Raw genomic sequence first — 27,824 nt, forward strand, 5'->3', positions numbered from 1 at the left:
ACGTCCCTTGGCTCACCTACATGTACATGAATGAGCGTGAGCGAAAGCCTAGTGAATAATATCAAATAAGGAAGATACATAAGCAATCTTTGAAACAGTTATAGTAGCAGGCCTTCGGCCTAATCACTTGTATCACTCGGCCTTCGGCCCATTCATTCATGTCAATCGGCCTTCGGCCCAATCATTTATGTCAATCGGCCTTCGGCCAATCATTCATGTCAATCAGCCTTCGGCCCAATCATTCATGTCAATCGGGCTTCAGCCCAATCATTTATGTCAATTGGTGTCCACCATTCAAATTAATGAACTTACAAAACTTTCATGGAAGCAAACAACTGGACAACAACATATTTCAAATATCTTGTTAAGATATTACTCACAGTGATCGGCTTGTGGATTTGCCCTGGAGTTTCACCCTACCCATCATATAGCACGTATGGGTCACAAACGATTCAATCCGTTCTTTAATTCACATATTCCTCTTTAGGCTTCATTCTTATCTCTTTAACTCAATTACAATGCTTAATGCATGCCTAAGAGTGCTTGCAAGTGAAAGAGAACGGAAAACGAAACACAGAATACACTTTCAAAATTTCAGAAAACAGGGTCCCCGCTCGAGCGTAGGATTCCCCACTCGAGCGGACCCATTAGGTCTGCAAAAGTGCTGGTTGTATCATTTTTACGCTCGAGCGTGAACTCGGACACTCGAGCGGAAGTTCATCCTACATAGCTCCCCGCTCGAGCGGGCACCATGCCAGCAAGAAAATACTGGGAGCTCGAAATCCCCGCTCGAGCGGACATCAGAAATTCTAGGTTTTCCAAAATGGTTCTTGAGCTCGAATTCAACACTCTAACCAGCATTTCTTGCATGCCATGGCTCAAATTTCACATATACATATACTAACATGATACCAACACCAAATTACAACACAATGAAGCGCAATTTCTTGAATTACTTACATGCATGCCTCAAATTAACCCAAACTCATCACCAACGCATCAAATTCAAACCTGCAAAGCTCATACCTCCATGATCTACTCTTGCATGTGAGAAATATTCATTCATATGAACTTAATTGGTGAAGAGATGACGAAATACATGGATTTCAAACAAGATTCAACATAGATTATACGCATTGTGTTCAAATATGGTAATTCATAGTAATTTCCTACATGCATGCATCTATTGACTTCAAATATAATGAAATCAACCCAATTTCCTTATGATCAAACTAACTCATGTTCTTGACCATTAATCAAACTTGAATTCACAATTTACAACCAAAAATCCATGAGTCAATGGTTGGTTACTCACCTAGGAGCCTTGATTCTCACAATTATGGCCAAGTCTTGCGCCTAGCCTTCCCAATTCACAAATTATAAGCCAAAATACACCAAGCTGTCTCCTTTCCCTCCCAAGGTCGGCTCTCTCTCTCTCTTTTCTAAGACACAAATTCTGATTTTTGAGCTCAAGTGAGTGAATTGGGTGTAGTGCCTTTCCTCACATAAGTCCTACTAATTCCAATTTATTAATATAAAACAATTGGACACTTAATTCGTTAATTTAATCTAATTAATTTTATCCGAATCAATTTCCAATTAAATTTCACCATAGGTTCTAAAAATTACGCTAATCACAGTGGCGTAATCAATTTCGGGTTCTGTGGCCGATAAGGCCTTCAATTTAATTTCCAAAACAGATAATCAAACAGATATTCCTACGGTGAACAGATAGAAATTCAAAACCACATATTTTCACATAATGGCACACACAATCATATCAAACACATAATCATATTCATATTAAGGACCAATTAACATAATAAGGGAGAGGGTTATCACAGTCTTCCCCCCTTTAGGAAGTTTGGTCCCTAAAACTTATTTTACTTTCGTCGGGAAACAAATGTGGGTAGCATAGTCGCATTTCCTCCTCTTTTTCCCATGTAGCATTTGTCCCATAGTGTTCTTTCCATTCCACTTTCACCATTGGGATGGACTTACTTTTCAACTGTTTCACTTGCCAGTCGACGATTCGCTCCGGCCATTCGGTGTACTCCATATTTTCATCAATAGCTACCCGGTGATAATCAATCACATGAAACGGGTCTCGGAGGTAATCCCTCAACATCGACACATGAAACACATTATAGATCTGTTCGAATCCCGGTGGCAAAGCAACTCCATAGGCAACTGGGCTAACCAGAATCCGAAACGGCCCAATATAACGGGGCGACAACTTGCCCTTCGTTCCAAACCTGACTTGGCCTTTCATCGGAGATACACGAATGAACACATGGTCACCAACCTCATACTCAAGAGGTCTTCTCCGAACATCTGCATAATTCTTTTGTTGGTCCTGAGCTGTTTTGAGCCTTTGCCGAATGATCTTGATCTTTTTAGAAATGTCTTGCACAATTTCAGGCCCAAGCAAAGCTCTATCCCCGACCTCGGTCCAACAAATTGGTGATCTACACCGCCTACCATACAAAGCCTCGTACGGCACCATACCGATGCTGGAGTGGAAGCTGTTATTGTATGCAAATTCTACAAGTGGCAAATAGTCTTCCCAACTCTCCTGAAAATCTAAAGCACATATTCGAAGCATATCTTCCAAAGTCTGTATTGTTCGTTCTGATTGCCCATCTGTCTGTAGGTGGAAGGCAGTACTGAACCTTAGTTCTGTCCCCATAGCTTCCTGTAAACTTTTCCACAATCTAGATACAAATTTCGGATCTTTATCCAACACAATAGATACCGGAACTCCGTGTAAACGGACAATCTCATCAACATATATGGTAGCTAATCTATAAGCATTAAACATAGTTCTAACAAGTAGAAAATGCGCAGATTTAGTCAGTCTATCAACTACAATCCAAATAGAATCCATACCTCGAGGAGTCCGAGGTAGGCTAACAACAAAATCCATAGTCACATGTTCCCACTTCCATTCAGGAATAGGGAGAGGTTGCAGTAGACCGCCTGATTTCTGATGTCCAGCTTTAACTTGCTGGCACTAAAGACATTTGGACACATATTCTGCAATCTCCTTCTTCATTTTAGGCCACCAATAGGTTTGTTTCAAATCCCGATACATTTTATTATTGCCCGGATGTATAGCAAACACTGACTTGTGGGCTTCATCTAAAATCCTCTTTTTCAGTTCCGGTACATCTGGGACGCACATTCGGTTTCGGAACTTTAACATTTCACTTTCATTACTAAACTCTGCCTTCGGACTTGTCTCAAATTCGTCAATCACTTTCTTGAGGAATTCGTCCTCTTTCTGTTTCTGTTTAATTTCTTCAATGATTGCCGGTTCGGCTGTAATAGCGGCTATCAATCCGCCCTATTCACACAATACCACTTCAATTTCAGACTTCTCAAAATCTTGCAAGATCTCTTTCTGTTCAATAAGCAAACAAGCCATACTCCTCGTTGATTTTCTGCTCAAGGCATCAACAACTGTGTTAGATTTCCTGGGGTGATACTGAATCTCTAAATCATAATCCTTTATCAGTTCCAGCCATCTCCTTTGTCACATATTCAACTCCTTCTGCGTGAAGAAGTTTCAGACTTTTGTGATCCGTGTAGACTTCACACTTTGCCCCGTACAAATAATGCCGCCAGATTTTCAAAGCAAAAACAACTGCGGCCAATTCTAAGTCATGTGTTGGGTAGTTTTTCTCGTGCAGTTTCAACTGTCGGGAGGCATAAGCTATAACCTTTTCGTTCTGCATTAGCACACAACCCAAACCTTTATAAGACACGTCACTAAAAATTACAAAATTTTTCCTACCTGATGGTTGTGTCAAAATCGATGCAGTGGTCAATCTTGTTTTCAATTCATGAAATGCTGATTCTCTTTCATCATTCCACTTAAAAGGTTGCCCCTTGCGTGTTAGTTGGGTAAGAGGCACAGCTATTTTCGAAAAATCTTTCACAAACCTCCTGTAGTACCCAGCTAAACCCATAAAACTGCGGACTTCTGTTTCATTGGTCGGTGTAGGCCAATTCACAATCGCCTCTATTTTCTGTGGGTCCACTGAAATCTCTTCCTTGTTGATCACATGCCCTAAGAAAACAATTTCATCCAACCAAAACTCACATTTCTTTAGTTTAGCAAACAATTTCCTTTCTCTAAGTATTTGCAGGACAGTTCTCAAGTAATGTTCATGTTCAAGTCTATTCTTGGAGTATATCAAAATATCATCAATAAAAACCACAACAAATTCGTCAAGGTAGGTTTTAAAAATTCGGTTCATTAAGTCCATAAATGCTGCCGGAGCATTAGTCACTCCAAATGGCATAACAAGAAACTCAAAATGTTCATACCTCATTCTGAATGCGATTTTCTCAACATCCTCTACCTTAACTTTCAGCTGATGATACCCGAATCTCAAATCAATCTTAGAAAACACTTGTGATCCCTGCAACTGGTCAAATAAGTCATCAATACGGGGTAGGGGATATTTGTTCTTTATTGTTACCTTGTTCAATTCCCGATAATCGATGCACAGGTGTAGGATTCCAGCCTTCTTTTTCACAAATAATACTGGTGCACCCCAAGGCAAAGTGCTAGGTCGAATAAACCCCTTGTCAAGCAGGTCTTGCAACTGTTCTTTCAATTCTTTCATTTCGGCAGTAGCCATTCTATAGGGAGTCTTGGAAATAGGCTGGGTGCCTGGCACAGTTTCAATAGTAAACTCTATCTCCCTATCTACCAATTCCCCTGGTAATTCATTTGGAAACACGTCTGGAATTCTCTAACAATAGAGATATCATTTAATTCAACATTCACGGATTGTTCAGACAACACATAGCACAAATAACCCTGGCACCCCTTCTTGATTAGTTTACATGCTTTTATTGCAGATATCAAATAAGGTGGAGGCTTTACCCCATTACCCACAAACACAATTTCCTTATGTTCTGGTGGTTTAAACACAACCCGTTTTGTCACACAATCAATGGTGGCATAATATTTGGCCAACCAATCCATGCCCAAAATTACATCAAAATGCCTAAAATTCAAGAGCAACAAATCTACATATAGGATAGCATCCTCAATACGCTTGTCACAAAACCGGTATATGGATTCACACAATACAGATTCCCCAGATGGAGCAGACACACATAGCAGATATGGCAGAAATTCTAGAGGTCTATTCAGTCTAGATGCAAATGCACATGTTACAAATAAGTGTGTTGATCCAGAGTCAATTAACACAAAGGCATCCTGATTACATATAGAAACGGTACTTGAGACAACTGCGTTAGCATTCCGGGTATCGCCCGGAACAAGCGCAAAAACTCTCCCTTGTCTCACGGTATCTCCAGCGGGAGTAGATCTCGTAGCATTTCCCAGTTTTGGGACTAATGCTGTCGAACTAGCAGCAAATTTTTCACTGTTCTGTTTGCAATCTCTGGCCATATGCCCCTGTTTACCACAATTAAAACAAGCCCTTGACACACGGTAACAAACCCCACAATGCCTGTTACTACAAATAGTACACAACGAGGTTGTATCTCGGGAAGAATTAGAAGTATTCGAGGAGCCCGTATTTTGCTTCTTTGAAAGCTTCACCTTAGCTAGGAAAACCGTTGATCTTGTACTTATCAGTGACCAAATCGACTATGGGATGTATGGTTGTGCAGGAGTCAAACAAGAAAGCAGAGAAGGCCATTTACTACTTGAGCAAGAAGATGCTAGAATACGAAACCTATTATACTCCCTTGGAAAAAGCTTGTCTAGCCTTGGTTTGGGCTACTAGGAAAGTAAGGCACTACCTGTTAGCACACTCAATAATTCTGGTTTCAATATTCAAATATCTCTTTGAGAAACTAGCGTATACCGGTAGCTTAGCTCGATGGTTGCTTTTGCTTTCCAAGTTTGACCTTACATATGTTAGTTGTAAGTCTGTCAAAAGAAGGGCTGTAGCAAAATTTTGTGGCCGATTATCCAGTTGAAGGAGGAGAACATGCAGAGTACGTGTTCCCAGATGAAGAGTTCTTGCAGCTTGAAGGGGATACCTGGAAATTTTATTTTGACGGAACAACTAATCAATTTGGTTATGGGATAGGGGTGTTGCTTATAGCACCAGATGATGCCTATATACCTCTAGCTTTCAAATATCGATTTAAAGTATCCAATAATCAAGCCGAGTATGAAGCATGTATAGTTGGATTAGAAGTATCCCTAGAACTAGGGACAATAAGGTTGAATGTGATCAAGGATTCAAACTTGGTTGTCTCTCAAGCCAATGGAGATTGGAAAGTCAAAGAGGAGAACGTGAAAGTTTATCATCAGACTTTGAACATGTTGATCCTAAGGTTCGAAAGACTGACATTTACACACCTGGTGAGAGAGAACAACTGATTTGCTGATACATTGGCAACCCTAGCCTCAATGATAGATATACCAGCTGGGGTCAAGATGCATCCAATCCTTATAGAATAGATATATATATACCGGTATACAAGATGATAGCTACAATAGAAGAAGAAGTGCAAGATGAAAATCCCTGGTACTTTGATATTTCAAACTTTTTGGAAAGTAACACGTACTCGTAAGGGGCAAATGCCAAGGACAAAAGAGGGATACAGCATCTATATAGCGATTTTGGCTTAGACCCGACCCATTGATGCCTTGGATCCAAGTTTCATTGTCATATATGATTGTTCATGTCATATTTCTCCTTATTCCTCATTGAGCTTAGTTATTGGAATGTCTTGGTTGCTTTTGGAACAGGTTAGGAGTTAGTTTTTCAAAATGGTTCATGCCCAGATTTTTGCTTCTTCGCTAAAGTGACACTTCTTGCACTCGAGTGGTCTTTGAGAACTCTTAATACTTTTGCAGGCCTACAAAGATATTGGAAGTTGGCATTTATGCTCGAGCGGTGCTTCTTGGCTCGAGCGACACTTCTTGAGCTCGAGCGACGGTCCTTTGTCTGTAAAACTTCTGGGAGTTCGTATTCTTTGCTCAAGTGGTCACTTCATACGCTCGAGCGGTCTCACTTATTGTGTTTGGTCACTCGAGTAGCCATGCCTTCACTTGAGCGGTCTACACCTATATCAGGTCGTAAAGTTCACTTTTTAAGTCAATTTTTTACACATGTCTCTTTCTCTAAATCTCATATCTACTCTCTCTCTCTATAGAAATCATCTCTAAGCTCCGAATACACCTTGATCCACCCATTTCTACACCCTAGTCCCTTTTTTTTTTCCTTTTTTTTTTTTGGGTGAATAAGACATAAAAAAAAAGAGCATGTTGAGGGCTTCGTTTTAATCGCTGAAGTTTGTGTTTTCGCTCCGTTGAGTTCTACCTATCTCTCGTTTGGGTCTTCTTCTTTGAGGTAGGGATTCTCCGCACTTTCTTATGATTTTTAATTTAGTTATTTGTTATTTCTAAAACAATATTGTGATTTGAGGATTTCGAGCAAACCTAGGATTTTGGTTTAAAAATCAAAAAAGGGGTTTTCAAATCGTTTCCTTCAAAATGGTGTGTGATTGGAAATGAGGTTGAGTTGTGATAAAATGGTTGGTTTTGATACTTGGAATTGATTGTGGAAGAAAAGGGAATTTTTTCCCTAAATATCTCATATGTTGATTTTGTATAAATAATTGGAATTGATGTTGGAAATGTGAAATTGGAATGACATTGATGAGGATGGTGGAGTTGGGTATGTATTACCACTCGCATCTTAAAATTTGGAAGCTTAACCTTTATGGAAATTAATTATCTATTTAAAGATATATGTTTTGGGCTATCAGTGAAGGATAGTTATGATTGTTGTAGAAATTACTTGAGAATTAGGAGAATTGAAACTATTTTCTCATCCATTGCATTGAGCATTGTTGCATATTTAATACATTTGAAAAATGTTGTTTTGAGAAAAATGGGTGAATACCATAGTGAATCTAGGTAAGACTGTAGTTGTGGTATTAAGTTGGCCTGTGTGTCCTTAGCGAAAATTCAGAAACCTGCGCAGTTAGGTGTTGAGCCTTCTGGCTAATACCGGTAAAAATGACAAATTGGTAGTGCTTGTAACCTACTTGCAAACACGTTCTAGAGATTCACAATGTTGTATTCATGATTTGTGATATAAACTTGGCATTGCATGGTTTTGGGAAAGAGAAATGAAAATGTTTTGACACGAGCATTGTATATACATTCACCTTATAATTCTATTAAGGTTCATATACTGTGTTAGATTATTTCTACTCAGTTTTGGCTCACCCTATGTGGGAAAATCATTTTCAGGTCCTGATGATATATGCCTCTATTAAGGCAATAGCTTAGGAGGACTTGGAAGGAAGAGTTTCATTTTGTTTATTTTGTTATATTTATTTGTACAAGACTAGGGTTTTAACTGTATTGGATTTAAATTCATTATATTGTAACCAAGCACTGTCAGGGTAAGGTTTGTGAATGTGTATCTGCATATGTTACTCTTTTGTACAATCAATTGGAACTAATAAAAGTTAATTACTTATTCATGTGTTGTTATTTAATGAATATGGTGGATGTTTTATTGTCTCTTATTTCCAGGCGTTACAACTTGGTATTAGAGCGTACCAGGTTTGGATACTTTGGGTACGTAGGGAGTGGTTCTTACCACAATGGGTTTATCTCGCTTGATAGAGATATTTATATGTATGGTGCGCTATGTGATAACATGCTTATATGGCTAAGTGAGTATGGAGTTTAGTTTCTAAAATGTTGATTGGAGTCTACGAGTTTCTAGAAGTCCTGTTAGAAAAGCACTTGATCACTGCTATTTCTAACTAGAACTCTGGCAATGTCGCGGGACGATCATTACCTAGAAGAGCACTTGATCATTAGGACACGAGTGAGTTAGCTTTGGCACATTTGTAAATGTGCTAATCTCTGGTGTTACCTTTATTAGGATGTCAGGACATGAACGTGGTGGTAGTAGGCATGGAAGGCCTAGACGGCAGGAGGTGCTGATAATGGATGATATTATGGTACAGGAGAAAGGGGTTGGTCAGGCCAATGTGGCCGAACCGGTTGGTTAGTAGGCCATGGGCGCTTTGGCCCGAGAAATGGCCGAAGCTTTGTGAGAATCCATGGACATTTTCAGGGCTGAGAATCAAGTCTAGGCCCATGTTGTTGAGACAAGGCCGTCTTTCTTAAAGAGGGAGTTCTTCCGGTCAAATCCGAATGAGTTTTTGAAAGCTGATGAATGGCTCGAGCAGATGGTAAAGATGTTCAAGATGCTTGGCATCGAGGACGATGGATTAAGAGTGACCTTGGCATCCTTCCAATTGAAGGGAGATGCGGGTCAGTAGTGGAAGTTTGTGCAGGGGCACATCGAGGTGATTTGGGAGGCCTTTATCAACGCTTTCTCGGATAAGTTTTTGCCTCCCACTGTGATGGAGAAGTTGAGGGAATAGTTCTTGAAGCTTAAGTAGCATAACACACTAGTGGTTATGTTTAAGGCTACCTTCACTAGCTTCTCGACGTTTGCACTGGAGTTAGTAGCAACGGAAAAACGCCGCTACTTAGAGTTTGAGAAGAGGTTGAGAACCGAACTCCTTTTCAAGGTGGCCACATCCATGATTAGAGATTACGGTAATCTTGTGGAGGCAGCGGCTCACTTGGAAACCATGATCCAATTCGAGGAGAAGAGGATGATGGGTTCTAGGCAAATGAGTCAGAAGGTTTAGGAAGAGACTATGGGGAGTAAGAGGCAGAGGGGTTCTAACCCACAACAATCCCAGGGAGCACAGTCTAGGTCCACTTTTCCTGTACCAAGCTCTGGGTCAGGGAGAGGTGGTCAGGGAGGGATTATTTGTTTCAAGTGTGGCCAGCTGGGTCACAAGTCAGCAGTTTGCCCATAGAAGGGAAGAGGGCAACAGTCTGCACCGTCTGCGGCTCGTTCTCAGAGCCTAGTCAGGGGAGAGTGCAGCCGCCAACCTGTTATCAGTGTGAGCAGTGAGAGCATGTGAGGAGGTTTTGCCCTTAGTTGGGTGGCACATCTGGTGCGTCTGGCCAGAGACAAACATAGAGTCATCAACCGGCACAGTCAGCTCAGGCCTCGAAGGCGAATTAGGGGGCCTCTTTGGCTCAATCCGTGCATCAGACTTATGCTCTGAGTGGTGAGTAGGTAAAGTAGACACCTACTGGGTGTGTGTATGCTGTTACCAAGCCAGATTTAGTGTCAGCACCTTCTGTAGTGGGAGGTAACTTCTTATTGTGTAATTCTGTTGCCAATGTGTTGATTGATACAAATGGATCACATTCTTTTATCTCGTTTGCATTTCTATCAGCATTGGGGTTAGAAGTGGCTCGGTTAGCATCTCCACTTACGGTAGAGTCACCGATTGGTGGAGAGGTTGTATTGGACTAGGGGTGTTGGAGTTGTGAGATAGAGGTTGCTAGTCGTCGATTTGCTTTTGCATTTGTGTTGATTGATATGTTGAGCTCTGATGTTATATTGGGCATGGATTGGTTGTCATCGTATCGCGCTATTATAGATTGTTACCGTCAGAGGGTCACTGTATGTACCTTGAGTGGTGACTATTTTTATTTCTTGGGGGATCACGTTGATATAGCTTTGTTGCCAATGTGTGATTTGCGTGGTTGGGGTGAGCATAGTCTTCTTCGTGCTACATTCTTAGGTGTTGAGAGTGATGTAGTCCGAATTTAGTTGCCAAGGGTATAGTCTGTGAATACCCAGACGTCTTTCCCGAGGATCTCACTAGTTTGCCACCTCAGCGTGAGGTAGAGCTCTCTATTGATCTTGTGAATGTGTATCTGTATATGTTACTCTTATGTACAATCAATTGGAACTAATGGAAGTTAATCACTTATTCATCTGTTGTTATTTAATGAATATGGTAGATGGTTTATTGTCTCTTATTTCGGGGCGTTACAGTCTGGCCGCTCAGTTCATCATCTGCAGAGATAAGTTGTACAAAATAAGGCATCTAAGAATGCACAAGTTGTGTGCAGAAGAGAAAGAGGCAAAGCGCATCATGGAAGTTATCCATGAGGAAGAATGTGGAGGACACATGAATGGTATAATGTTGGCCAAAAAGATTCTTAGACAAAGATACTATTAGTTAACTATGGAAAGTGATTTGTATTAGTTTTTTTAAGCGATGCCACAAGTGTTAGATTCATGCTATCCATATGAATATCTCGCCATCAAAGCTTTACAATATAACCTCACCATGGCCTTTCTTAGTTTGGGCCATAGACGTCATTAGAGCAGTTGCACAATAGGGTTCAAATGGGCATGAATTCATTCTAGTTGCTATTGATTACTTCACCAAGTGGGTAGAAGCACAATCATATTCAATGTTGAAAGCATCGCATGTAGCCAAGTTCATCAGAAACAGCATCATCTGCAGATATGGCATGCCAAATGAAATCATTTCACACAATGGTTGACATTTCAAAGGAGAGGTGGTTGATCTACTTGAAAAGTACGATGTAGCCTTTCACAAGTCATCAACATATAGGCCGCAAACCAATAGAGTCGTTGAAGCTGCAAATAAGAACATCAAAACCATTCTTCGTAAGACGGTGGAGACCTATAGAGATTGGCCCGACAAATTGCCTTTTGCACTTTGGAGATACAGGACATCAATCTGAACGTCTACAAGGGCAACCCCCTACTCTTTGGTATATGGAATGGAGGCTGGTATGCCAAGTAAGATAGAAGTGCCTTCATTGAGGATTATGGCTAAATGTCAAATAGTTGAAGCTGACTGGCAATAGAACCGATTTAAGGAGTTGATGTTGTTTGATGAGGGGAGATTGAAGGCATTATACCACATTCAAGGGTATCAGTGCAGGATTGCCAGAACATTCAACAAAAAGCTCAGATCCAAGAATTTAAGAAAGGAGACTTAGTGTTGAAGAACAATCGAGCCCTTATTCACGACCCTAGAGGCAAGTTCAAACCCAATTAGACAATCCTTACATTATTAAGTCAATCTAGTCAGGAGGAGCGGCAGTTTTGATGGATTTGGATGGATTGGAGTTCTCACAACCAATCAACATGGACAAACTGAAAAAAGTACTACCCTTGAGAGGCTCGCTAGGTCAAAAACTCAAAAGGGCGGCCTAGACAAAAGTTAGAGCATGAAAAAAAATAATAAAATAAAAAAAAAGGAGGAAAAAAAATATAAATTTTGAAAAGAAATGAAAAATGGAAAAATGAAGAAAAAAAATTACGCTCGCAAGGTCGAAAACCCAGAAGGGTGGCTTTGGCAAAAGTTAGAGCGCAAAAGGAGAGTGAAAATACCCGAGTGAGCCTTAACATGATATAAGAACTGATTCCTGTCTATGGGATACGTAGGCAATTTCATCCTGAAGTTCGGCTATAGTCATAAATCACCTGATTATTCCTGTCTATGTTTGATTGGTTCGTCTCCGTCCAATTCAGTTGTCTTGTTCCTTCCTCATAGGATCATTTGATTCAGAATTTATGCATCTCGAGGGCTAGTTTCATGTTTATCAGGTAATGACCATTCGCAAAAATAGTTTTCGATGAATTTTAATGGAATTGACTAATCTCCTTGAAAATTACCCTGTTTTTGCAAAATTCAGACCATTCATTGGACCATAAAAGCGAAATTTCCAGCACTCACAACTTTCTTTTATTATATGGTTTCAAAATAGATGATGGAATGAGCACGCTAATCTACCTCTCATTTTGATTAAAACTTTTTTTTTATTATTTTAAGAAAACTGAAAAGAGTCAAAGCAATGAACTAGGGGCACAGGTGAGTCAGGTCTTCTATCTCTTATTTGCACTCTCGAAGGTCTCATGTCTCTTTCATACATTGTCGGAGGTCTTCGCTATTAAGACAATGCCAGGTTGTGCCTTTTCTTCAAGCTAGAGCAGATATTCATCGGACAAGGTATGAGTGAAGCTATCAGCAGGAGCCAAAAGTTCTCTCATCCTCTAAACGGGTGTGTATCAGGAGAGATGTGTGGCTCGAACTGGAATTGCAGTAAGGTACTTAACTTCACCAATGGGACGAGTTTAATCATGCCTGATTTGTCGTCTGAACCTAAATGGGAAGTAAAAGACACAGTAGGTCAAGCCGATTAGTTGTACTCAAGAAAAATCCTTAAAAAGATATATGCCCTTAGGACATTTTGTTTGTATCCTCTATTGTCTTTTGAACTATTAATCTTTTTGATAATTTGTTTAAACAATGATGTAACCATATGAACAGTTCAAGCGAGAAGAGATGACTTTGGTATACGTAACAAATTATTTAATGCATCAGATTATCTGTATTGGTTATGATAATCATGTATTAGTATGTTGAAGAGTGGTGTAATATTAGGGCGTTACAAAGAATCTTTGCATTATTACGAAAGACCCTTCACACAAATTAGTACCACCAATATTGGTAAATATTACCAAAGAAAAGGGTAAAATGAGAGAGTCAAATTATAGGTTACCATTAGTAAATTATGCAAAATAAAATGGCAAAATGGGGGAAGGGGGAACCTCAGAGGTGTATTTGTAATTTATCCAAAATCAAAATATTTATGTTTCATAACTAATCAAGAATCTTTGTATAATTACGAAAGAAACCTTCATCTACTACCAATATTGGTAAATAATACACAATAAAAGGGCAAAATGAGAAAACTAAAATGCAAGCCTTAAACAATTCCGAACCAAAGGACAGAATCGAAGGAAAAAAAAAAATATGAGCCACAAGTAGGTAAGCGCTTCTTATATATAGATTAGTTTCAAACGGCCGTGTTATACTATATTTAAGTTTTGTATTTTGATAATTTTTTAAAAATTAAAATATTATTCTATGAAATTGAATAGAACAAATCATTAGATATATGATAGAATTATGTAGTATGATATGTATCATTTTTTGTTTTGTTATACACCCAATGATGTAGACTCTAATTCTGTTACTAGATTATTTTGGGTGAATTTATGAGTCTTTAACATTTCTTCTGAATTTATAAAAAAAACAAAACTATGGTGTGCAACTTTTCTCAATAGATAAATATAAAACAAATACTAAGATAATTCTTCCATCTAAAAAAACTACTAAGATAATTCACTAAACTAATAAAGAAACAGAAGAAAATAAATATACATACAAATGACTGATTTTATTAATATATAAATCACACTCGTATAACAAATGACTAATTTTATTAATAAGTAAATCATTAAGTAAATTAACAATTTTTGATGATATGAAAATATTTTTCAGTTAACCATTTTATTAATAAATAAATCATTAAGTCAATTAATATTTTTTTAATGATATAAGAAATATTTTTCAATAAACAATTTTAATAATTTATTATTAAAATTTATAACAAACGATAGTTGTAATTTTTAGTATTATAAGATCGATTCGTATTTTAAACCAACCTTATCGGTGTAATTGTAATTTATTAAAAAATAAAAGGTTTATGTTTCATAATTGACTAAGAATGTTTGCGTAATTACGAAAAAACCTATTACATAATTGACCAAAAATGTTTGCATAATTACAAAAAAAACTTTCACTCAACCTATAAGCCACCATTACTAAATTATTCAACATGAAAGAGCAAAATCGAAAAGAAAAGACGAACCTCAATCAGCTAAACGGTTCTTATATATTATATATATAGATACATAGATATATATACAAGGGCGGAACCAAGATTCACATATCGAGGGAGCCAAGGTTGGACATATGTATAGATCGACTTAACGGTTATACACTGTTAATTTTCTTGCCTCAACAATTCTCAATATATATTTATAGGACATGCTTGTAGAGTATTTATGATTGTTAGATGCTAAAGTAGCGACCCACAACATGAATTCCATAATTCACCACAATGATCTAACATAAATTGAGTTTTATATGATTTCACCACAAATAAAAAATTGACACTTAACCTGCTATGTCATTGTGCGTCAAATCAAAAGAAATGTTTGAAGAGAATTTTTTTTTTAAACGTCTTAAACATTTTTCTCCATATATATTAGATTAATTAAATTAACGAAATGTTATTTTTATTTCATATCATATTTTTTATTTCATATCATATTATTATTTGCAAAATAAAAATTTAAATACTAAGGGAGTTTGTTATGCATAATGTTCCATAACAATCACATCTTATAAAAAAAAATTTATTAAAATGATTCATAGGCCATAAATAATTCATTACATTTTCACCCTACCATTTATAACATATTCACAACATTTACAAACTTTTACTTTACAAGTATGTACTATAAACTCAATCATTCATAACTCCACACCAAAAAAAATCAGTCACCCATTCTCACCATTAGTTAATAGTAAAAATATTTTTATACCAGTTTTCATTTTTCCGTGTTGCTTCAGCCTAAACTATTAACAAAGCTAACAAGGCCCAAACACACTGCCTCCAACTACCCAAGCACACTACCTCCGGCAACATGCTCTTTATCTATTAAATATATTATATATGTATATATAGAGTTTTTGGGATCAAAAAAGTGTTACAATTGAAATTTAACGTTAAAGCAAATATTAAAGAAATAATGGAACTAATCTCAATTCCATCTTATTCACTTCTCAATTGAATAAATTACTTATATATACAGCTGTAACTACAACCTCTGTATTTTACTAATATATCTTTCTTTAATAGATTTTGTTACAAACAGTTACAACAATATACCAAATTGATCACTTGATCCTTCCCTTTGATGTCACTGTTGAAAATGCAATTGAGATTGCAGATGTTGCCTGGGTGCTGATGATGCTTAATATGCTCAATACTCTCAAATATATGGTAACAGTGTGTCGATCAATCTGTGTGTTCGTTGCGCATTAAAAAATCATGAATCCTGACTTGATTTGGAGGGCAGTGGTGGCCGGACTGGTTGGAGGGCTTAACTGGGTTGCCCTCGGAGGTAGGGAGGGGGGGGTTCAAGGATGGCGTGCAAGGGGGAGGTGCGTGGATGTTGGTGATGAAGTGATTGGTGGCTGGTTTGAGGGGAGGAGAGACGGGGAGGGGTGGCTAGTTCCATCTAAAATCTTACCCCCAAACTTTCCATTTTTGATTGTTATAACCAATTTATAGACAAGTCCCCAAAAAAACTGTTTACTTACAGACTTGGTAGCTCTACTGACTGCTACTTTTTTTTTTATCAGCAAAAAAAGAAACTTTATTGATGTATGAGTGAAGTACAAAGTGCAAACACGTTACATCAAAAAAGGAAAGGGAAGTGCAAAGGCATCACAATGAGCTAAATCATTCCAAATATGTTGGCACCAAAAAACCCATCCTATCATTTGCTAACACGCCCAGAGATGACGAGAAACCAACAAGAAAGCAAACCAACCACCACACCAGCACAACATAACCTAGCCCATCACAGACCCAAAGAACAGCCATCAAAACAGACATAACAAAATAGACCAACAGAACAAAACCAGGAACCAACAGAGCTAAATCATCACAATGAGCTAAAGCATGCTCAGATTCCAGTAAACACTGACTCCAGCTTGCAGCTTGCAGCTTGTTACCTTAGCCCATCACACTTAGCCCAGAATGAACCACAACAGCAGCCAAAACCAATTCATAATGCATACTTGAACCTTAGCTTAGATCACACACAAACAGAGCACAACCAAGGGACAATAACCCCAAAATTCATCCCAGAATCACCCAACATACCCCTAGCAGCAAAACAGATCACCCGCAAAACAGACAAACATATCAGTTCATCAAACTCAGCAAAACAGATTACCAACAAAACAAAACGGATCACTATCAGAACTTGCAGCCAGCTTCCCACCCAGGACTTCCAGTGTTGTACTGACTACTTACTAGCCACAACTCAAACATAAAGGTTAACCACGGAAAGAAACTGCATAACTTGTTATTAGACATACAATAGTACACTAATAAACAACAGATGACATCACATTTGTTATAGAGAACCTAGTTGCATCAGCATTACAAGCTGAAACTAGCAATCTTCCTTCCAGTACTCTGAACTGCACACAAATTACACAAATGAACAAAAAAAGAATAATCATAATCATGTGCAGCAGATTGGAATCACAGTTTTGCAAGACTTGCAATGTGCTCGAGCTGAAGATCTTGTTGGGACCATGATACCCATGGTTATTCAGCTACAGCTTCAGCACGCATTTTTTCATACAAGCGATATATCAGTGTTGATTTTGACATCTGAGGCTCCCTTTCAAGGACAGCAATCACATCCTTAGTGGAGATAGTACGGGCTACTTTAGTTTGAGGCACCACGACTTGATTCCTTGCTAATTTTCTATTCATACCTATTGAGAGAGCATGTGTTAAAATCAGATCATGTGCAACAAATCACGCATTGCCAAGTTATCATATATAGAAATTTTACTTACCACAAAAATGGCTCTGTTTAATTCATTAGAAATACAAATAGTCAACATTGTACATAAAATTTGTTCAACGAGGCAAGAACATGCCATGAGCTATTTTGAGAGATTATCAATTAAGAATCTTCTGTCTAACAATACATAGTTATTAGTTACAATACTTCCCCCTTTCAACAATAGTACCTGTAAAAATTATTCTTCTTGTCTAAAAATAGAAAAGATACGAAATCACAGGGCGCAGGGAGTGGGGTGAGGTGTCAGTATTAAAGGCCAAGAGAGAAGCATTTAAAGTAACCCCTTGGCTTTCACCTAGCGTCTTTCATGGGATCACCAAGGCCCCTAAAACTAATTGGACCCCCTCAGCACTAGTAATTAGGGAAAGAAAACAAAAGGATTACAAAATTTGAATTAGTTGGGTTGGTTGTGAAGACAAAATATGTGCAGTTCTAGTAAATCAAGGATTTAGTGAAAAATAAATAGCACCACCTGTTTGCTTTGTAAACAACTTAGTTTGCAATGCAAACCCTAAACCCTAAAACAATAGCAGCACAAGCAAACTTAGTTTGTGTTGTATCTACTCGTGTTTGTTGCTTTACAAGTGATGGCCAGCATGGAAAGAAATTTCAGTCCTAGTTTTTGTACAGGAGTCTTTACCCTATATATATATATATATATAATCTCAATGATTCAATGAAATTGATATTATGAGAATTTGAGATTGTGTTTGCATGAAATTGCCTAACCCTTGCGAGGGTGAAACACCTCTTTCCCTCTTTTCTTCTCCGTCTTCTCTTTTTCTTCTTTGGACACATATCCAAGTTACTATTCACAGACCTCAGAAAGTGCACTTTTCCATCCCAAAACCCTATCCAATCACCCCCAAATCAATCATAATCCCTTCTTCTACGTATTAGCCTTCAACTTAACCATTAAAACCCCATTACTCACTGTTTAAGCCCTTAAATAGCCTTTGTTTTGAAAATCTATCAAGCTGCCTGTGGGTTGTGCTTACACTGTCCTACATCAGTTTAGAATTAGAGCTTCAAGATCCTATTGCACCAATTTGTTGTTAAGATCATTTTCTTTACTACAATTTTGACTAAAGCTGAATGGGTTCCAAAATTTGAAGCCTTATCAAAAGATCATGAGGCTATGAAGGAAGATATCACATCATCGAGGAAGATAATAATGAGTAAAAGCATGAAACTGCTGCAATGCTTGAAGAAACTAAAAGACCAAGATGAACATGTTGCCAACATTGAGGAACACCCAGGAGTGATCACCTCCTCTCAATCACTCTAACTCAATTGCAACATAGCCTGACCTTTGGCTTGCCTATGTCTCCTCTTAGCACTCACTCCCCAAGTTGGGTTCACTTTGCTCACTACTATGATGGCCATCACTTGGAAGCCTAGGCTGGGAGCAGAGCCTGCATCCGTTGCTTGGGATCATTGCAGGATTGTGGATTGAAGGTTAGGATCACTGGTTTGTCCAGGTTGCTTGGTTGTCTCCCCAGGGAAGACGGCTTCTCTTTGACCAGTCTTAGAGAGGGAACATTGACCTACTCATGCCTGTTGCATGCCATGATAATACACCTCCCAAGATATCATATTTACCTTTGTAGCTCCTATGATGTAGTCTTCCCAATGTATGAATCGTAGGACGCAACAATAAGCTTGTTAAGGGCAACTCACCACCTGTCGGAAGCTTATAAAAGGGTATCCATTCACATAGTTAGCAACACAACACTAGCATAGTTTAAACAAAGCAATCTCATAACTTATGTTTTCAAGGTCTATCACTGCCAACCTCTTTTTCTATATGATTGCCTTGGTCTTTCTCCCTTGCAGCCTCTGGCGATCCTTGGCCACTGAAGTGCTAGCCATTTTCCCAGAGATCCACATTCAACCACCTCTAATACCTAAAACCTAAGAAATATGACAACACGAACACACTAACACCAATTTTCAAAAAAAGCAAGACACAATATGCAGGGAACACAGACGGAATATATAATTTTATATATCTATTATATGTCATATATATGAATATATCATTCAAAGATAATAAAAAAAAAAATACAATATAACACTTAGTTTTATAATTTACACTGTTTTTCTTTTATTATTGTATCCTAAGTTATTTAATTTAAACTTATAATTAGTTTCATGCATGTATAATCAATGGACACGTGTGTGCTCTCCAAGTGTCCGAAGAGTGTTTGAGATTAAAAAACTTTTTAAAAAATAAGAGATGTTTTGATTAGTGTCCAACACACGTTGGGAAGTGTCCAACGAGTGTAAGTGTCTGACGGACACACCACATCTTAGAAGTGCCTGTGCTTCTAGGCCTAAAACCTTGTTTTGAATACATTGGGCTCGTGGGATGTGGCTTTTGTCACAATAGGTTACTATGCTAGGATGGGACGCTTGTTTGCTTGCGTGACTTATGTGATTATGTGACCAAATGGGTATGAGATTAAACTTCTGGGATGTGGTTTGCGCCCATGGAATTCTTAGAATTCCTTTTAGAAGAGTACTTGATTAATACTCTTTCTACTTGGAAATCTTTGAACGTTTGTTGGACGAACCAATATCTTAGAGGGGCAATTCGAGCATTGATGAGGCGAAATAGGTCTGGAACAGTGTTGTAGATTTGCCCAGTATGAATGAAGTGCCATGCATTTGCATAGATTCTCAAATACTAAACCACATGAAGCTAATATACAATAATATGCTGCAAATAATATGCTGCTCCAACTTGGAAACAAGAATGCATATCTATAACATATATAAAAAGTGTAGAACTCCATCCTAACGCATCCTGCATTCTAACACACTTTCCCTAAAAAATTTCCTCATGAAGGTAGAGAATTTCAAAACTACTCGCAATGATCATATTGACGAAATTGCCATCATCTTTCTACTGGAGCCTTCGTCCAAGGCGATGAGGTGTGAGGCTGCTGACAGACTCCGCGTGACCAAATGATGAGGCAAACCAATACTTTGTCCAAAGGGTCATTTCATTTAATTCTCTAGCACATTAACATAAAAAATAAAAAATAATAAAAAAAATTAAAAGAAAAAAAAAATTCTTAAAAAAAATAATAAATTTCACATTCTCCTTTTTGAGGTTATAAAATAAAGATAAGTAACTTAAAATGAAGTCTAAATATTACTTATTGTTTAAAAAAATTAAGATAAACATATTTAAAGTAAAAAATTATGTCTATTTCTTTTTATCTAACAAGAATTCCCATGCATAACACAGGTGTACTATTAGTACATATATATTTTCAGTGATGAAGGCTTTACAACTCATCCTGTTGCTTTTGCAATGACTCTTCTACCCGGGCTAAATACTGAGAATCCAAATGTGCCCCTGCTCAAAAGATAGATTGTTGTACACATCGCTTGCCCTCATGTTGATGCCGTATGTGCTGAAATCTATTTTTGCAAGCGGCGAAATTTGTCTTGACTTCCTATTGTGCTTCTGATTAACCAATTGATGTCTGAATTTGTAGGGTGGCGACTTTTGGCTCTTCTAGATATCAGCCATGTGGTCATAGCATGGCAGTTATGTGACGACCCAACATGCATATCAATATTGCATTTATATTATTATGTGAAATTTGAATGTTGAAATGTGTGTTATGTACTTAATTTGTATGTATTTGTCTAAATTACGGGATATCTGTTAGAATGTCTGGTACAAATCAGGAATTGAAAGTTTAGATGAATTCAGAAACCGAAATTAGTGACTTTAATTAGTTTCACTTAATATTTAGAGTCTTTTGGGGAGTTTAATTAAAATTTGATTCAGATTAAAAATAATTAGAAATAATCAACTAGATATAAGTGGGATTAATTAACCTCAAGCTTGTTTAATTAGCCTAATCTAATTTGACCTATATAGAAGAGGGTTTGAACTCATTTTGTATCACTTGTGCTGGAGAAGTTTATATATATATATATATAGAGAGAGAGAGAGAGAGAGAGTACTAGATAGAGGAAGGCTTGTTTTTGTTGAATGAAAGGAGTAAGTCAAGATTTTGCAAGAATTCTTCAAGTTAAAGACTCTAGGTATGAAATTGAACCCTAATTCATGTAGATTATCTATTTAGCTTCTGTACTCGTGAAGAAATTGAAGTTAAATATGAGTTATTAGAAAGAAATTGATAGGGAGATGATGATAGTTGAGTTATAGGTACATGCATGGTTGAATATGTGATGATTCATCATTTATAGCATGAATTTTATCATCTATGTTGAATTTGGGAGTTGAAGATTATATGCATCAAAGAATTACAAGTTTTAAAGGTTTAATTTCATGTTTTGAAAGCTTTGAAAAGAATTTGAAAACAATTCTTTACATGCATGAAGTTTTTGAGTTCAGTTTTGTCAAATCCATGGTGTTTTGAGTTAATGACGTCAAATTGGTTATGTATTCATGTTTTTCAAAGTGTTTTCATGTGTTTGTACCAGCCATGCAAGCTTTTGAACTTTGAACTCATGTTTTGGAACTCAAGTTCCAGTTTTGAAAACCCAGAATTCAACCTCATCGCTCGAGCACACTTTGAGATCATCCAGTATTTTTGCAGAGCTTTGTTCATAGCTCGAGCGACCAAGAGTCCGCTTGAGCTAACTCAGTTTTTCTTTGCATTCTACTCGAGCGATCAAGTATTCACTCGAGCCTACATAGAGACCATCCGGTACTTTTGTAGACCATGCAGACCGCTTCAGCTAGCCACTCGAACGAACACTCTATTTTCAACCACTTTTGAAAGACATACTCATGTGCATATTTTTGCTCTCATTCTTTTAAGCATTCTTAGGCATTGTTTAAGCCTAATTAGAGAAATAGGAAGCTATAAATCCATCTAAGGAACTGGATTAAGTAATAGGTATTTGTTCGATTGGTATGTTTCAATGTATTTTTGTTATGTGTTTTGTGTAGGTTGGACACCCAAAGTCTAGCATTCGTTCAAGCCCACTATGAGTAATATCTCTATAAAGATATATTCGAAATGTATTTTGAAACTTGCTTAATGATGTTTATGAAATATTATTTTATATGAATGAATGAAGTTCCTTTTTGTTAAATGTATTTGTGGCATCCTTTAGTGAGGCCCTGCATGGGGGCTATAATACCACGGCCCTTCGATTATTGGATTTATAGAAATCTCTAATGTTAGACCCATGTGGTCCCTTCGTTAGACTTTATAGTCCCTTTGATAGATGTAAACCTTAAATATAACAAAACATTGTCCTTCCAAGTGGTTTGAGGAGAAGTCTACAGTGTCCAGCTAGAAGCCCACATGTTGGTCTCCCAGAAGCTTCCACCGCTTGCATAAGAATATGTAGTATTCTTTTCCAACTCGTCAGTGCTCACCTGCATTCTTGTCCCCGTTGCCACTCTATGTTCGCCGTTCTCAACCAGAAAAGAGAAGAGGGTTGTAGGATGCATTATCTCCATCAAAACCATTCTTCCAGATGAGTTCGCCGTTCCACCGCAACTTATTTTTTCTTTTTTCTTTTTTTTTTTGTTTTAAGTTTTATTTATTTATTTATTTATATTTTAAATTAGTTTTTTAGAATCACTTCATTCATATCATACTGGTATATATGATGTTTCGAATTGCAAACAGAGATCGAACCGGAGAGGATTAGTCAAAAACCCATGCATGTAGACAATAAAAACAAATAGATAATTGAATGGTTTTATTATACTGACCACTTCCAGAAACAAAGCAATAAAATATTCCAAGGTTGGAATTTTCATCTTTGGTAATTGAAAGAAAAAATGTACAACTTAAATAATTCTGTGTGTACTTTTTTCCATTGTTGAAGCAAACAAATGGAAGAGAATTATTTGCAACTTTATTTTATCTTGGTCAATAAACTAAAACATGGAATGTCTATGTTGAGTCTTTGATATGAATACTGGGAGTTGGCGTTCAATTATTACTTGTTTCATATTCCATTTGAATCCTTACCGATTCCTATGCACAAGTCTTGCTATCTAGGCAGCGCAGTTGAAATGATTTTGTAGTTAGTCTTAGTCTATTATTTGATTATATTCCAAGCCACATATTGGATTGTTGAATTCACATTACTGGATAAACCTCATAGTAATAAATTATTGTGTATTTTGTTTTAGGTAGGCATTTTTCCAGTGTGGACTGGTGGTGCTATTAAGTCATTTGAGAGTCACCACATGTCTCATTTATGATATGAATAGTTTATTTTGTTCAACTATCCATGTAAATTATTCATAAAAAAAATTACATTAATTCAATAACACGGTCCATGATTTTATAAAATTTTTCTGCAAAAAAAAAAAAACAAACAAACAAACAAACAAAAGAAGAAGAAGAAGAAGAAGTGAACGATCTATTTTTAAAATTAAATTATCATTCTCATTTAAGGTATTGATTATTGAATAGTTTGCAAGTGTACTAACCACATAAGAATATCTATTTGCTGTGGGCCACTTTTCTTTCGAAAGTCACACATGATTTTACTTGCAACTTCTTTTAACAAAATTAGTACATAATTTCATTTACATTCGTTAAGCCCCTACATCATGATACAGTTTTATGCTCAATTTTGTATACTTAAATGTTTATTTGCCACTTAGAAATTGAGATAAGTTGTTTTGATCGTAAAGTTAGGTTGATGAATTAGGGAAGTTAATCAAAGTTAAAGTTTCTGCTCTAATGGAAAATGTTCCATGTAGATTACATTTTTTACCTCTTCTTTTCACTTTTCACTTTTAGACACAAGTGAGTCTGTCTTATATGCATTTATGAATATGAATCTCATTGCTTTGTGTTTAAATGTGAAAAAATCAGATAAAAAATAAAATTATTTAACATTGTTTTTAAATTATATAACATTGTGATACAATAATGTGCTAAAATGACAAAATCAACAATGCCGCGACCCCCACGCGCACACGTGGGGGGCCAGTTAGTACAAAGAAACAAGTTTAAGAAAGAGAGTTATGGCATACCTACACAAGAGTGACTCATATTCAAGTTTTAATCACACCTAGCATGATGATTCTATACCGTGGGGTTACACCAAGGATCAACCTTAAGTCCTTATATTTCTGCTTTAGTTATGGATGAGTTGACAAGAAATATTCAGGATGATGTAGAAGTGTATGCTTTTTGTAGATGATAGCGTATTAGTGGCTGAAACTAGAGAACAAGTTAACACTAAGTTGGAAACTTGTAGAGAAGCACTAGAATAGATTATCGTGTTAGTGCGTCTTAGGTACTGTGCAATAAATGAGTACTCACTAGATTAAAAGAAAAGTTCTATAGAACAGCTATTAGATTAGCGATGTATGAGACAAAATGTTGGGAAACTAAGAAACATGTAGATAAGATAAGTGTTGCTGAGATGAGGATGCTAAGGTAGATGAGTGTTGTAGATAAGCTGAAAGAGAATAGATTGAGATGGTTTGGTCATATACAATGGAGACCAATTAAGGAAGTAGTGAAGAGATATAATACAATAACAGTAGGGAAGTGTTAGAGGAAGGGACAGACCTAGATTGACGTGGGCTAGTGTAGTAATTAGAAATATGAAACTCTTTGGTTTGACTAACCAAATGGCATTTGATAGAGTCAAGTGGAGAAGAAGGATTCATGTAGCCGGTCCTATTTGATGAAACTTAAGGCTTGGTTTAGTTTGGTTTGGTTTGGTTTATTTTTAGTTCACGTTATCTACATATTTTCAGCACTAAACATATATCTCAAGATGGACAATAGTTGAAGTATATCGTTACCTCAAAGTTGTGTGAAAAACTTGAAAGTCTTTCTTCTTTCTTCTTTCCTTCCTTTTATTCATTTCTTTCACTCCTTGTTTAGCGCTGAACATGAGCAGCATTGGCCTAGGGTGTTCCCCTCTATATGAACACTCATCTAATTGCGTAACCTTGGGGTTGTTTGGTGCATCTTGTTGTAAGCTAAAAGCTAATAATTGGAAAACAAAGGCCAAAAGTACCCCTCTCCCAGCTTCTAGATAATCAACTTTTTTCAATTTATTTAAATTATTTCTGCCTAATAAACTATAACCAGAAGTTACACCAAACAGTCTGACACATACTCCCGAATTAAAATAAGCTATAATCAGCTCCTTTAAGTTGCAACAAAAAGCCCCCTTGTAGTTAAAAGGTTCGTTGCATACGTTAAATGCAATTGTGAACCCTACGAACGTGGCCTAGGATAATTTAGTTTAGTTTTCTTCCCTGTATTTTTTTTATTTGCTCAAGAACTAGCAAAGTGCAAGTTGGGGGTGTGAGATGAGTCAAAATGTAAAACATTTAGACCTTTCAAACTACACTTTATATTCAAGAACTCAATGTTACTTGATCAAAATTGAATTTTAGAAACCTAAATTTGCATATTTTTCTGCATGTGCGGAACCTAACTTTTGCATGTGCAGATTTGGCCAATGGAAAGTTGGAAATTTTTTGAATAAGTCTGGGAAATCTACTCTTGCGGAAAATAGTTTTGCTCATGTGGATTTTTACAACAGTAGATTCTTGAGGGCAAATTTTATCCTTATAAATGTCCAAATTTCAAAATTTGTATTTCACACAAAGTTGTAGCCCTTTAAGTCTTCTTTCCAATGCCACTTGAATCACATCAATCCGATATTGGATGAGTGGCTCTGATAGCGAGATTCATCAAATTCAGTCTGTCTTCTCCAAACCTCATGGATTGTGCTTTCTTTGTTCTATTCACTTCAAATCTTCATAGCTTACTGTCGGGCTCGAATTGAAGTTCTCCAAGTATTTAGTAAAGCATGCAAAAGCTTCCCAATCACGCCGTTTTAGTGTAGGGATTCGATCTTCCTAAAAACACTACCATCAATATTTATTTCTTAACTATTAAGTGTAGTTTGGAGGGCCTAAATGTTCTTCGTAAACGTACTACCATCAAGTAATGTTGAGTTGTTGACTATAAAGTGTAGTTTGGAGGGCCTAAAAGTTCTTTCTAAAAATTTGACCAAGTTTGTGTGTCTTGTAGATAAGGTTCTCCAACTTCAAAAAGGGTAGCCGAAAACCTAGAAAAGGCGGCTTCAACCTAGAGAGGTGCTCCCAATCATCAATCCATGGCATTTTTTTTTTTCAATGTTTGAAGATTCCACTCTCTTAGGATCTGGATGAAGCCCTAGTTTAGTGTGGACGATTCATGTTAACCGAAGATGATTCGTGTCTGCGATTTAAATATACACATCCTCTTGATGATGATACTGAGGCTTGTAGCCCCAGTATGTCCCTATTATCCAAATCGATGATTTACTAGATTTCAATACATTAATTACTCGTAACGTGATTAGTGGCGGAATCTAAACCCCAAACTCATCTTTAATTGAAATCCAATTCATTTTATTTCCCTTTTATAATTGCTTTAAGCTAATGTAGATAAAAACAATTATTCTTTTATTCGAATTAATTAAGAATTGATTTCTAAGATTTACACAACTTAAACTTGCTACTATTCTACAAAATTGAGGTGACAGTTAGTTCTTTATTTTTGGTGTGCAAAATACAACCTCCTAGGTGTCAATGTAATTTCCCCTCATTTGATATATTAGTGTATGTATGACTCAGGATGTTTGCATGCTATGTTACACGGACTCGGGTGCGAGTATCGGATGCGGGTGTATATCTAAGGGTCAGACACCCCAAAACTTAAAATGAGGGTACGTGGATACGGATCTAAATCAGGATACGGATACGGGGTACGTCAAATAATTATTTCTTAAATATATATTTTATATAAACATGAGTTAAAAAGTTAACCCAATAAATTTTTTTTATATATAATTTATGGACCAAACATATAAATTAGATACATAACAGCCCATGATATTATAAGATTTGTTGGCCAAAATTTTAAGAGGCACAAATTTTAGTAGGCCCAAAATTTTATTTTATTTATCCCGTTCAACCCAATTTTTTTTTTTATAAATATTTTTATAAAAATAATAAAATAGAGGGATGAAATATAATAAATAAAGAATAAAAGAGAGAGCAAGGGGTAGATCAAGAGGCAGATCAATGTCGGTGGAATGGAAGAGAGAGAGGGAGAGACGGAGAGAGAGAGACGTGACACAGAGTGAGAGGGGCTTATAGTCGTGCTTGTCGAAGACGAAGACGAAGACGAAGACGAAGTCGAAGTCAAAGCACGCTATACGAAGTCGAAGTCGAAGTCAAAGCACGCTATACGAAGTCGAAGTCGAAGTCGACAAAGACAGTCGAAGGACGTGACCAGAGGGATCGAAGTCAACGACAGAGGGATTGATGTTTTGCCCCTTTGAAGTCGGCGACCATGTTCTCTCCTTGCTCTCTCCTCTTTTGTTTCTTCTCCCATGTCCATTTGTAAAGAGTCGTATCCCGCACCCGTACCT

At 37.0% G+C, this 27,824-nt stretch overlaps 2 protein-coding genes across 5 annotated transcripts in view; one reads left to right on the forward strand and one right to left on the reverse strand.

Annotated features, from left to right (window-relative positions):
* Window positions 1–5,634: 5,634 nt before the first annotated feature.
* LOC145816100 (uncharacterized) lies at window positions 5,635–11,620 on the forward strand. The gene is made up of 5 exons (XM_082912342.1): window positions 5,635–5,775; window positions 5,939–6,330; window positions 8,907–9,031; window positions 10,865–11,041; window positions 11,427–11,620. The coding sequence occupies exons 1-5, from the start codon at window positions 5,635–5,637 to the stop codon at window positions 11,618–11,620; spliced, it is 1,029 nt and encodes a 342-aa protein (XP_082768468.1).
* Window positions 11,621–16,866: 5,246 nt separating this feature from the next.
* Window positions 16,867–27,824, reverse strand: part of LOC114260312 (transcription initiation factor TFIID subunit 4b) — a 45,005-nt gene continuing 34,047 nt past the window's right edge. For 3 of the 4 annotated variants that reach the window (XM_082912483.1, XM_028200399.2, XM_028200400.2), the window contains one exon: window positions 16,867–17,316. In XM_082912483.1, coding sequence (XP_082768609.1) covers window positions 17,144–17,316 — 173 coding nt within the window. In that variant the 3' untranslated portion in view covers window positions 16,867–17,143. Of the gene's footprint in view, window positions 17,317–19,203; window positions 19,323–27,824 lie in introns of all 4 variants that reach the window. The other variant, XR_014358641.1, reaches the window with a different exon arrangement.

The sequence above is a fragment of the Camellia sinensis genome, unplaced genomic scaffold, assembly GCF_055761805.1.
Source record: "Camellia sinensis isolate YWXY unplaced genomic scaffold, ASM5576180v1 Unanchor3, whole genome shotgun sequence".
Lineage (NCBI taxonomy): Eukaryota > Viridiplantae > Streptophyta > Magnoliopsida > Ericales > Theaceae > Camellia > Camellia sinensis.